This window comes from Thalassophryne amazonica, chromosome 3, assembly GCF_902500255.1.
Source record: "Thalassophryne amazonica chromosome 3, fThaAma1.1, whole genome shotgun sequence".
Lineage (NCBI taxonomy): Eukaryota > Metazoa > Chordata > Actinopteri > Batrachoidiformes > Batrachoididae > Thalassophryne > Thalassophryne amazonica.
Window position 1 is genome coordinate 65,533,623 of NC_047105.1, and position 14,064 is coordinate 65,547,686.

General features: G+C 41.0%; 1 protein-coding gene across 4 annotated transcripts in view; it reads left to right on the forward strand.

Annotated features, from left to right (window-relative positions):
• Positions 1-1,219, forward strand: part of LOC117506914 (AMP deaminase 2-like) — an 85,703-nt gene extending 84,484 nt beyond the window's left edge. For all 4 annotated transcript variants that reach the window (XM_034166590.1, XM_034166593.1, XM_034166591.1 and 1 more), the window contains one exon: positions 800-1,219. In XM_034166590.1, coding sequence (XP_034022481.1) covers positions 800-1,015 — 216 coding nt within the window. In that variant the 3' untranslated portion in view covers positions 1,016-1,219. The remainder of the gene's footprint in view (positions 1-799) is intronic.
• Positions 1,220-14,064: the final 12,845 nt, after the last annotated feature.

The following is a 14,064-nucleotide window of genomic DNA, read 5'->3' on the forward strand; positions in this document are numbered from 1 at the left end:
GTTTTATTGATGAGCCATATAAAAATAAGTTTAGTTAATTTAACATTTCTGCTTAACTAAAGTAGGATGTGAAGCAATATCTTTTATAAGATTTTAATTGGTATTGAATGAAGTAAAAGCTCTACAGAAGCTGTCCCCTTAAAATGTGTTTATCCTGAAGTGTTTAAATAATGTGTAGGTTAAAGTATTTCTATAATATGATGCTGCATTAGAAAGAGCAGCAATGGTTAGTGAGTGAAATATAATCTTGTTCAGCAGGAGAACAATTTGCTGTTTTCTTTGCTTTCTCCACTTCATTTTTACCTTAAATGCTTGGACACAATTACAAAAGGGTTTCTATAAAAAGGTAGATGGTGAACAGCTTATGATTTAGCTGTGACAAAATACATGTTGCTCATTTAGCTGCTCCCGGTTTTTGTTTGGGGTCGCCACAGCGGATCCTCTCGGATCCTCCCTCTAGACTCTCAGTAGGCTCTGCATGGGGTTGCATCAGTCGTCGCGGATATGAACATATTTTCACTCGCACAATTCAGTGGCAATGCATACTCGGTGTATATGCTAATAACGGATCACAATGGAGACCAGCCAAGACCTGTGAGAGTTGACCAAATGTTATGATCTTGTAGGTCCTTTTGGTCTTATCCGGTGTAAACAGGGCATTACTGAAGAACTAATTAGCCTTTTTATTTGTTTATTTTCTTTCAGTTTTGTTGAAAAGATTGAGTCTGACCTGGATTCAGACTTTTTTGTGTGGAAAACTTTAATGTTCCCATTCTCACACAGTTTCACATCATTTCAGGTCAAAAGCTTTTGGTTGGGCCCAAACTACAATAAAGAGGGATCTGAGAGCAACGACATCCGTCGCACAAATGTCCCTGATATCCGTGTGGCGTACCGCAGTGAGACGCTGTCTGAGGAGCTCCACCTTATTACTCACGCCGTGCACACGGGGCAGCTGGACGACAGTGATGAAGACAACGCTCTGTCCATGGGCCCTCTTTCAGGACGGCGCTGACATCACAGACACACGGCCCTGTATGCCCTCAACCTTATGGCCCATCCTAGCATGCCACTGAAGACGCACGGTATGGAAGCACTTTTGCTCTGCACCTACATGTTGATGTAGAAACAAACTGACAGCCAAGGACGCCGTGCTGCCAGAGTACTTCATCTCCAGTGCTGTTACAGGTCTGATGTTGTGCTAAAGTTTAGGTAAGAGCAAAAATATTCTCCCACCATATAATAGTCTAGTTTTATTTATATAGTAGACCAAAATCACCAGAGTGTTTCCTCTTTGGTTTATGCTCTAAATATGTATAAAAGGAGTAACAGAGGAGAGATCTCTCTCCCAGGACAGGTCTGTTAGGGCCCCTTCACACATGGTGCATAATTTGGTCAAAGTGCGCAAGAAATGCACATGTAGCAGGAATCTGTGCAAAACATGTAAAATCGTCCCCGCCTCGTATACCTGTTGCTACAACTACGGGGTCTGTTAGAAAAGTATCCGAACCTTTTTTTTTTTCTTTTTTTTTTTCAGCTAGGTGGAAACCACTTGGAAGATTCAGACGGTTTTCAGTGACGATCCTATGAGCATCACACAGATTAAGGAGTGGTACAACCAGTTTAAAGACGTCCGCACAATGGTGGAGAGCGAGCCACGCTCCAGTCGGCCATCAACATGCTGAAATGACCAGATCATTTCCAAAGTGAACGCTGTGGTGATGCGGGACCGTCATGTGACTAGCCGAGAAATTGCAGAAGAGGTGGACATCACCACTTTTTCGGCACATTCCACTGTGACGGAAGATTTAGCCCTGAAAAGGGTGGCGGCGAAATTTGTGCCGAAGCTGCTAACGGTGGAGCAAAAGCACCTTTGTATTGAAGTCTCACAGGACATGCTGGACTCCGAAAAATGATGCTCACCTCTTCCACAATTTCTCGGACAGTCACACAACTGAAAAGCCACCGAAAGCCGTCTGAATCTTCCGAATGGTTTCCACCTGGCTGTCGCCCAGTTTCAGCCAAAATTTGATGCAGTAGCGCTGCTCCAGTCGTTCCGTCATTTACCTTGCAATGAAAATCCGTCTAGAGCACTACACACGACCTCACACAAATGCTGCTTACCAGCAAGTGACGCAGTCTACAGGCGTGAAAAAATTCACGCATGCGCACAAAGGTTTAAGGTTGGCTCAGCACACGTGGTTCAAATCCATCAGGTTTTTGCAAAAAAAAAAAAAGATCGGATACTTTTCTAACAGACCTCGTATTTGCGCACACCAGCAGCTGAAAGACAGAGTGTTTGCTGTGTGAGCCCATCGATCCCTCTCGCAGCAGGTGTCGGCCAAATTCCAGGTGACACGCACGAACATCTAACACCACTCGCATGGCACTTAGAAAATGTGTGGCCATTTGCACTATTAACATGACAACAGACTGCAGACAATCACTGTCGTGCTGGCAGTGAAATGTGTCTGTGTGTGCTAAACTGACAGGAGGTGTGGCCGCCAACATAAGCAGCTGTAGAGATCTGTCAATCTGGACATCACAGCTGGACAACACGTACTGTGTTTGGACAGACATGAACTAACAACTGCCCACTGTGGCAATATGTGTGCGTGCTCGCTCGCTGCAGCCCATTGACTGGCTACCCCCGTGTTGAAACGGACCGTCAGATCAGAACACGCACTGAGTGATCTGACTGTCACCTGACCCACGTGAGCTCTGTTCCACATGACGTGGTGTCTGGGCTGCACCGCGCCCTCCACAAAACACACGTGTCGGGCAGGGCATGCACGTGGGGCAACTGGACTCACCGATACCAGCAGATGTGGACATGATCAGAGCGCAGTGCTTCTTATTCATGTCATTTCATGACTGTAGGTCAGTGACCATGGGTCATCTACAGAGGAACAGATGGATCATATTTGTATTGCTCGCTTGAGAAATGCGGTGTTTTTATATGGTTGTTGTTGTTCATTCGGCTGCTCCCGTTTTTTTTTTTTTTCCCCCCTCGGGGTCGCCATAGCGGATACAGCCAGATCCGTATTGGTAATTGGCACACATTTTGCGCTGGATGCCCTTCCTGACGCAACTCCAGATTTACCTGGAGAAACACACACAGCCACTGGTGTTCCAAAGAGGTCTCCCATCCAAGTACTAACCAGATCCTGCACTGCTTAGCTTCTGAGATCTGACGGGATCAGGCTGACACAGGTGTGACAGGTGTTTTTTTTTTTTTTTTGTAATACTTCCATGTCCTTCCTGATATGAGGCAGATTCCTGCAGCTTTCAGAGGATAGCTCTGTAGCTCAGTGGTAAAATTCCTGACTGGCAGTCAGAGCTTTTGGAAGGCATGGGTTTGAGTCCCGTGGGTGTTATGTTTTTTTTTTTGTGTTGGTTCCCCCCCCCCCCCCCACATAAGCAGCGCGATGTGGTCCCACGGGTACCAGCTAGTTTTTATTTTTTATTTATCCTACATAAGCAGTGCAATGTGGTGCACCTTGCACTGTGTTCCTGCTCAGAAGACACTGTCATGTGCACACACTCTCGCACCGGGATCGTGCACGCCTGCTGTTGGCGTGATGTTTCGTGGTGCGCTAATTTGAACTGTCTTGCTCTGTTTTGCTGTATGCGACCAAACTTCACACTACGAGGTATCTTATAAAACTAACCGGCAGTTTTATAAAAAAAAACTATATGGATTTGATTGACATGCGATTACACCAATCATGCTTGAACCCTCGTGCGCATGCGTGAGTTTTTTCATGCGTGTCGGTGACGTCATTTCCCTGTGGGCAGGCCTTGAGTGAGATGTGGTCCCGCCCTCTCGGCTGAATTCCTTTGTTTCACATGCTGCTCCAGACGGCGCGCGTTGCTTTATCAAAATCTTTTCTGGATCTGTGAGGAATATCCGAGTGGATACTATTCGAGAAATTAAGCTGAGAGAGATTATGGGGTGTTTCTGTCGGTGTAAGGACTTCCCACGGACCGGGACGTCCTGCAGCGCTTCCAGGCGCCGTCGTCGGCCTGTTTCGACCTGAAAACATCCTAATTTAAGGCTTAATTCACCCAGGATGTCGTGAGAGAACAGAGAAGATTCAGAAGAGGCCGGCATGAGGACTTTATGCGGACATTCCACTGTTTAAGGACATTTTTTAATGAAAGACGTGCCCGCAAATTCGCCGAGTCATTTCCGTGACGACTCGGTGAATCTGTGTGTGCCGCGACAGGAAAAACACCTCCGTGTTGAAAACCATTTGTAAAATTCAGGCGGCTTTTGATGGCTTTCAACAAGTGAGTAACTGAGAAATTGTTTAACAGCTGGGCATGTTCCAACTTGCCCGTTAAGGTTTCCAACGGAGGTGTTTTTCCTGTCGCGACCCCCCGCGGTCGGGTCCGGCCCGACATGCGACTCTGCCCGCACGTTCTTTCATTACAAAATGTCCGTTAATAATGGAATGTCCGAATAAACTCCTCATGCCGACTTCTTCTGAAAGTTCTCTGTTCTCTGATGACTTACTGGGTCAACAGAGCCTGAAATGTGGAAGTTTCAACTTGAAACGGCGAGACACTGCCACCTCGAAGCGTAGATCGCCGTCAGGCGCCGTGGGCCGTCCTTAAACGACACTACCAGACCAAAATCTCTCATCAGCCGTTAACATGTTTACCGAAAACCAGCTGAATTTATCGAATGGTGTCTACTCAGTTGTGCCTTACAGTTTTGAAAAAAGTTTGATCAAACAAAGCAGCAGTCTGAGCCATTCCTAAACAATGAAAAAAATCGACGAGAGGGTGGGCGACTCCTCACTCAAAGACTGCCCACAGGCGAATGACGTAACCGACAGGCGTGAAAAAACTCGCATGCCCACGAGGGTTCAAGCATGTCTGATGTAATCACACGTGATTCAAATCCATATGGTTTTTGAAAAAAATAATAAGGTCGGATACTTTTCTAATAGACCTCTTATGTGTGAAGGGGCCCTTAGTGCTGAATGGAAACAAGTACAATATGGTGAATGTGTTATAAAGTAGAGGATAATAGAAAGTACAATGCTACAACACCAGTAACAATTTAGAAATTGTGAAAATACATTAATATGAAATAATGCATAGGTTATCCCTGGCATTCTATAAGAGCTGTTTTCTGTCGTTCATTGTGACGTGTTTAGGCTCAGTTATCATGAGTAAAAGTAGTTGATGAGCAGCACCAGGGTTTGAAAAGGGAAAAAAAAAAGCAGCAGAGAAACACTTTACTGTAGCGATGTCTCCCACCAGGGGGCAGTGTTTGCTTTTTGTTTATTTTTGTTCATGCATTTGACTCCACAGCCCACCCTCCTAAAGTTGTCACATGACGTGATGTGCAGTTAGACTGGTGCAGTATTCCATGTCTGTGCTGCTCTGTTGTCTCCATAAAATGACTTCCTGTAAGAAATACTACAGGTTGATTCACATTCTTTGGAAAGAGCAGAATTTAAACTTTAGTGAGAATATCAGCTGCATGCATGCTTGTTTCACTTTTTACATATTCTGTTGTTTTTGGGTTTGTTTTTTAATCTAATGGTTTGTCAAATAGCACACTTCATGATTATACAAAATTATCAATTATACAGCAAGGGCCAGATGCCTCCGTCGACCTCAGTGTTAAGTGCAAATCCAACTTTATGTTTACTTCAAACATTCCAAGAAGCCAGCAGTTTTTATTTAAGGTTTTCCAGTAAATGCACACAATAGATTTCTTAAAATTCTGAAATTATATTCCTGTGACAGAAGCCATCACAGCTGTGTTGAAGTATGGGTGAGAATGATTTCCAACACAGTGTCTGTTAGAGAACAAATACGCCATCTGTGGATAAATTCAGTACCTGTGCGGTTACCTCATTGTGAACCCTTGTGCACGAGCCCTTATCACACTTGTTCCCTCCTCGGTAGACAAACTAGGAACAGTAAGTGATAGATTTTGTTTTGCCTATCTTGTGCAGTGCACAGCACTTAAAGCCTGCACAGTGCCTTTTTAGCTTTAGCCAGGTCTCTCTCCATCCTTTTTGTGTTTATCACTTTTATCACCTGAGATGCAGTTTTTTTTTTTGTTTTTTTGTTTTTTGTTGTTTTTTGTAATCATGTAGGCCTCTGTTGTAGTAACAGTTTAAGCCGGTTAGGCTGAGGCCTGCACGCTCGGGTTGAAGCTGTCTATTCGGTGGCAGTCACTTGAAGAATATTCTCTTTTCTTCTTCTTGCATGCATGTCTGCCTGAATAGTGCATTACTGGAATGAATGATTTGTAAGCACCAAGGTGTATTGTAAAGCATTGTAACAAATTCAGGATTATCGACCAGCTGTCAACTGAGAAATCTGTTTCTTGTGTTTATTTTCTCCAGAAAATAGACTTAAATTCTGCACTGTTCACAAACTGTTCTGGGACACACTGAAGTCCTTGTAGCACTTTTTTCTCCTCCAAGTCACCCTAAAATTGATCACATAACATTTGTATTCATGGTTTTATCACTCTGCTCTACCTGCCACTGGACTTGTTTGTGTCAAACTTTTAGTTGCTAATGTTAAATACTTGAAGCCAAGAAAAAGGCTTTTATTCAGCTGCCACACAGGATGTTTGATTTTAAATAAGGGATCATCATAAAAGAGGAGAATCTGCCTGATTTCAGTAAGAACAGAGCAGCTTGTGAATGATAAAGCGACACACTGGCGTTTAGAGCAGAACCTGTGGACTTTAATAAAGTTGTTGTATAAAGTATATTTTTGAAAGGATCTATAGAGATAAGTAATTTTATATGGAGTTAATGTTGAGGTTTCACATAATCCTTGGGGGTTAGTATTATGTCATGATAAATGTTTGTTGCAGGTTTGGTATTTTAGTAACTGGATACAACTTCAGGTGTTTGCCTTTTTTTCTTTTTATATTTACTGTTTTGCCTCACATTTCATTGTTTTAGGTGATCGGTTCAATGCGAGAATACTCCGGTTAACAAATTCCCATTTCAGTTGATTCAGTCTAGCTGAAAATAACACTGGTTGCACATTAAATTACGACCATGTCAAATTTGAAAAGTTCAACACATTTTAGCTGCACATATGGGAGAAATCTGGAGTGTAACGAGGAAAATTTCCAGCAAGAAATCAGTGACAATGGCTGCAAGCATGAGAATTTTGTTGATCCATTTACATCTTGTAAATTCTTGATAATCTGGTTATTCTGGATCTCGTCTAGTTTGTTTTTTTTTTTCCCTGCACCGGGCTGGTACTGCCACTTCTAGTGCAGCAGATAACAGAATATTTACAGAGGAATCCTTCAAATCTGGAAAGAAGCACCAGAGTTGGCACAAATACTCCTTAGACATTACTCTTTTGAAAAAAACTGAGTAGCCACTTGAATTTTTAGTAGGCGGCTAAGTAGGGGTCAATTGAAGAATTACACAGGGGTCAAAATTTAAAAATGTTTCAGTCATATTGAAAGCTATACCACATTGTCTGATCACAACGATACCAAAAAGTTATAGTTTGGACTATCTATGACTGAATGTTATGGGGTAAAAACAGCAAGAATGATAACAAAGGTCAGCATTAGTTTGTACAGGGGTCAGATGTTAAAGTTGCTCTAAATATTGTAAAATGTGATGCAAATTATTGGTTGAGTTAATAGGGTTTTAAAAAGGAATAGTTTGCGCTATGTGGCATGCTTAGTTATCATGTTACAGGGTGACATATGTCACATGTCATAGAATCCAATGGATGTCGACATTGCTCTACCTTTACCTTGCAGACCAAGCATTCAACACAGTCGAAACTTTCATTTATTAATCCTATTAGTTCAACCAATAATTTGCACCACTTTTTTACCAGAATTGGAGCCCCTGTATTGAACCCCTGTACAAACTGAAATTGACCTTTGTCACCATTCTTTTTGTTTTTACGCCATAACTCCATAACATTCAGTCATAGATAGTCCAAACTATACCTTTTTGGTATTGTTGTGATCAGACAAATAATGTGGTATAGCTTTCAATATGATTGGAGCATTTTTAAATCTTGACCCCTGTGTAATTCTTCAATAGACCCCTACCTGGCCGCCTACTGAAAATTCAAGTGGCTACTCAGTTTTTTCAAAAGAGTAATGTCTAAGGAGTTTTTGTGCCAACTTTGGTGCTTCTTTCCAGAAATTAACAATTGTTACAGTTATCTGCTCCACTATTCTTAAGAAGTGTGGGTTTTTTTGGTTGATGGTTTATTCAGTAGAGCAGCATCTTGATCTTTGGCTCTTTTCAATGCAACACACTTTTCAGCCTGAGGAATGAGGAGGATCACAATGCGTACAAATGTATTCAATTAAGTACATGTATGTATGTTCTCTGCTCTGTACAGTGACCGTTTAGACGCTGCTAGAATGTGAAAAGCTGAGCAGTGATTGGTTCAGATGGATCACGTGAGGTTCCTCTTCTCATTGAAAAATTATAAAAGTAATTTTTTTCCCCTCTGGTTTATATCTCACTGCTGTGTAGATTTTTTTTGAGTTGAACTCTGTGAAATGTACTTTTGTATATTTTTAACAAATCTATAGCGTAAAGATCATTTGGACCTACTTTACTGGAACAGAATTGCAAGAACCATTTTTTTTTTTTTTTTTTTTTTAATCCGTGCGCCTATTTCATCTCTGCTTAATATACCTGATATTCAAATTCAGAGTAGATACTAAAGGTTTAATAAAGTTAACTGAGCGCAAAATCTGTACGGGAAAATATCAGTGAGGTGTAAGTGTGGACCTCGCCAACGCTCGGTCCGTGCACAGAACACAAAGGAGTGATATCCTTGTGCAGACCGAGCAAGCAAGGTTGCGGTATTGCCCAAATATGGAAGCTGTTGACGGCTCGTAGTCCGACCTGTTTACTTCACGTCCGTGAAGAACTTGCTAACAGATGGTCTAGTCGTTAGCTGGTGAGCTTTCAATCGGTGTTTTTTTGCCGTTTAGATATTTATGGAGTATGTTCATGTTTGACTTGGTTTTTGTAATTGTGTTTTTAGCTTTCTGTTTTGTAATGTGTTCCAGACAGATTATCATAGTAACCGGTCTGATATGGGAAAATATCAGACCGGAAATCAGCCAATCCAAGTGCGCATAGTATCACAGCCATGTAATAAAACAAATTATAACGCCTCTCTGCAGATTTCTGTCCTGAACTACATGGAATAATTGTAGCGCACATTGTGTTAAACCGGGGTCTCCTCCTGGTGCCAGGCGTGGGGGGGCTCGCAGGCGAGCGCCTAGTGGCCAGGTTTACCTAGAGTCCCTTGATTGAGGAGAGTAACATCAACTCCCAACATGGCGCCATTTTGGTTTCAACTGCACTGAACTACTGAATGAAACCTTTTTATGTTTTCAACATTTTTTTAATCATTTAACCACATACAGCAACACATCCAGGTACAGGTGCTATTAAAATAAATATAAAAAGGTGCTATCAAAATAAATATAAAAATAGTTAAGCTATCAAATTTACATAAATTTACAATTTATGATGACTTATTTAATTAATTTAAAGCCTTATTTATGCAGCTGCAGCTCTGTAACTCTGTGTCATGCAATGACAAATGTGACAGTTTTAAAGTTCTCTGTCTCTGGATTATACTTTTTTCTGGACAAATTTGACTCTTAACAACCTATTCTTTCTACAGTCATTACCTCCATTTCAAAGGTAAGATGTACAGTTTCCTCTTTTTTAGACTTCGTGCTGTAAATGTGCGGATTTTTCTGATCCATTTGTAATCAGCGTGCGCACTGCAGAAACTATTAAAATATGATGGCAGATGAAGTAGTGAAAGTAGAAAAGTGTCAAATCACAGCCTTTTGTGTCTGATTTAACAGGTGCATGTCCAGGCTGTGGGTCAGAGTCTGAGCACGGTGTGAAAAAAAAAAAAAAAGAACAGTCTTGACTTTTAATCAGGGAAATGACTACAGTCACACTTTACTCAAATCGGCGGGTGTCAGTGCTGAACTTTAATTTGTACCTGTGTTACTGTGCACGTCCAGATTGTTCGGGGTTTTAATGGGAATACATCACAAATGGATGGTACATTTTATCCGATGTGAGCGAAAAATACGTTATATATGGTGTTTATTACATGGAAAACAATAGAAAAACATTGGGACTTTTTTGTCCAGTGACTGCGAATATCTGGTTTATACGATGACAGTTTAGTTGAGTTTTACTGTACATTGGAGTGAACAATAAATTTACCTCTCAAAACTTTGTCGATGATGTCGGCTTCCATCCCACATGGCTGACTTTATTTTTCCCAAATTATTCCTCTGTTTGGATCTGAAGGGAATCTGTACATCTTGAAACCCTTGTTGTGTCTATTTGTGCCTCCAAATGCACAACAACCCAGCATTTTCAGTGAATAATTAAAGAAATTAACTGGATTTACATGCAGATAGATTAACAGTGAACGCTATTTTGAAACCAAGATGGCACCACGAGTCATGTGACTGTTTTGTTTCAACTCATCATGTCGTTACTCTCTCAATCAAGGGAGTGTAGGTCTACCACTGTGGGACTTGGATCTGAATCCGAGTGTTTTGTTGTTGGCTGTCTGTGCTGGTCATGGATTGTCCATAACAAACATCTTTTTCGAGCACAAAGATGTACATGCGGTACCAGAATACTCTAGGTCAAAGGTCGATGATGGATTTCATAATCATGCCACGTGACAGTGTGTCTTGGACACTGGGGTGAAGAGATGGGTGGAGCTGTCAAATGATCACCACCTGGTGATGATGGGGTCAGATAGCAGGGTAAACCGCCAGGCCAACCTGGAAGATCTAAACATTTTGTGAGGGTTTTCTATGAACATTTGGTGAAAGAGCCTGTCCTGATGGCCTTCAACTTGCACCTCCAAAGAAACTTCTCCCAGATCCCAAGGGAGGTAAAGGACATGGAAACAGAGTGGTCCATGTTCAAGGCCTCCATTACTGAGGCACCTGCTTTGAGCTGTGGCCATAAGGTGCTTGTCGTGGCGTCAACCCAAGAACATGCCAGTGGACTCCAGTGGTAAGGGAAGCTATCAGGCTGAAGGAGGCTTTTCGTGCTTGGTTGCACAGAAGTCTCCGGAATCGGCGGACAAGTATTGGCAGGCCAGAAGCAGTGCAGCCTCAGTGGTGGGTGAGGCAAAAACCTGCGCATGGGAGGAGTTTGGAGAGACCATGGAAAAAGCCTTTCAGTCAGCCTCAAAGTGACTCTGGCAAACTGTCAGGCGCTTCAGGAAAGGGAGGCAGTTCTTAGTCCAGGCTGTGTTCAGCAGGAGAGGAGACCTGCTAAACGGGACTGAGGATATTGTCAGACAGTGAAAAGAACACTTTGAGGATCTCCTCAACCCCACTGACATGCTGTTAATAACCCCCTGAAAAAATATCTCACGAAACATGAACACACATCTTGCAAAATGTGAATTTCTTCACGACTACAGATATTTTGTGTTGCTATGAATTTATTTATTTTTTTAATCATTATTCAACTAATTGACAACTCAATTCCTTCTTTGTTGATTTTATTATTTATTCTTCCATGCTTAAAGCCACACCTGAGTAAGAGAAACCTACATGTGCGCACGTGACGCATATATGCCTATTCACGATGTGTGAAATGCTTAGCTGATGATAAAACAGGAGGAACATTTACATATCTTCTTCTTTGTCTTTCGGCTGTTCCCGTTAGAGGTCGCCACAGCAGATCAATCGTTTCCATCTCACCCTGTCCTCTGTATCTTCCTCTGTCACACTAACCACCTGCATGTCCTCTCTCAGCACATCCATGAACCTCCTCTTTGGTCTCCCTCTTCTCCTCCTGCCTGGTGGCTCCATCCTCAGCATCCTTCTCCCTATATACCCTGGGTCCCTCCTCTGCACATGTCCAAACCATCTCAATCTCGCCTCTCTGACTTTGTCTCCAAACCGTCCCACCTGAGCTGTCCCTCTGATATGTTCATTTCTAATCTTGTCCATTCTTGTCACTCCCAAAGAGAATCTCAACATCTTCAGCTCTGCCACCTCCAGCTCTGCCTCCTGTCTTTTTGTTAGTGCCACTGTCTCTAGACCATACAACATAGCTGGTCTCACTACTGTTTTGTAAACTTTCCCCTTCACTCTTGCTGATATTCTTCGGTCACAAATCACTCCTGCCACCTTTCTCCACCCACTCCACCCTGCCTGCACTCTCTTCTTCACCTCTCTACCACACTCTCCATTACTTTGAACAGTTGACCCCAAATATTTAAACTCATCTACTTTCACCACTTAGAAATGTATCAAATGCCCAGTTTAAAGATCTAGCGAATATCTTTTTAAATCAGATATCACTCTGAAAAAATCAGGAGTCAGCTGTTTGTCCCCAAAATGACAATGTTTACAAAGTAATATCAAAGAAAAATTTAAACTATGAAACGTATCATGCAGCGTCCTTTCAGCAGATGATTCAATTTTTCAATTCTGTTCAATCATTTTATTCAGATTCACACAAAATGACAGTGCAAAATTGAATAAGATTAGAAATGGATGGTGATACTAAAAGGAATAGTCTGAAGCAGAGCTTATAAGTCACCTAAGAAAATCACGTTATATGCACACTACGCAATACTTTAGTAAATAATAGTGATGATAATAACATAAATAATAATTATATAGGATACAGGTAATGTTGTGTGTGTGGGTGATTTTTTTTTCTTTTTTTCTAAAACATATATTAGCTGTGCATGTAACAATTTATAGGCCTTTTGACTGTACCTAATGATAATGTTCAGTTAAAAAACAAATGGACAGTTATACTATTTAAATACACATTCATATCAATGGTTTTAGGCATTATATTTATTAATTATATTGAGCGTGTCACTCACTAAGTTGTGTTATTCACTAAATTGTGTTATTTTTTGACTTATTTAAGATGGCTTTTAAGACCTAGTGGGGAGGTGACGGAGGTGTTTTATGTGCTGTTTTAACTTTATTGTATATGTTTTATTTTTAATTTTGTGAATCTGTTTTTACTGTAAAGCACTTTGGACACCATCTGGCTGCTGTAAAGCGCTCTATAAATAAATGTTGATTGATTGATTTTGCTGATAATATTCAGTCAGTAATTAGACTAGAATGTAACTAGAATATACAGTATATTTAATACATGATAATGAATTTCTGCTAAGCTGTATTTACTGTCAATTCCTTCATTCATTTTAGAATAGAATTCATTATAGGAATTCATTACAGAATTCTATTCCTATGTGTAATTATTATTATCATTCTATTCTATAATGAATTTCTGCTTAAACATATTTACAATCAATTCCTTCAAAGCACAAGCTGGATTTTAAGGTGTTATATTTAACTATTTATAAATAGTCATTGTATGAATGTTTTAGTTGCTTCAAAACATTGCTGATTAGTTTTTAAAGAATATAGAATTCACTTTAAACAAATATAATGCACATTTGAACATAAAAAAAAACAATTGTATAATAAAACTAATTATATTTTGTGCAGCTTTTGCTTGGAATGATATATCACAGGGCAGCATGGTGGCTTAGTGGTTAGCACTGTGGCCTCACAGCAAGAAGGTCTGTGGCCTTTCTGTGTGGAATTTCCATGTTATCCCGTGTTTGCGTGGTTTCTCTCCAGCTGCTCTGGCTTCGTCCCACATCCAAAAACACGCAGGTTAGGTGGTTTGGAAACTTTAAATTGTCCATAGGTGGGTGTGCAGGTGTAATGTGTTTCTTTGTCTATATGTGGCTCTGGGACAGACTGGCGTACTGTCCAGGATGTACCCTGCGTCACGTTCTGACTGCTGGGATAGGCTCCAGCCCCCGCAAGCTTTAATTGGAGTAAGCTGTTGAAGGTGAGTGAGTGAGGTATATATATGTATGTATATGTGTGTATATGTATGTATATGTGTATGTGTGTATGTATATGTGTATGTATGTGTATGTATGTGTGTATGTGTATGTATGTGTGTATGTGTATGTATGTGTGTATGTATGTGTATGTATGTGTATGTGTATGTATGTGTATGT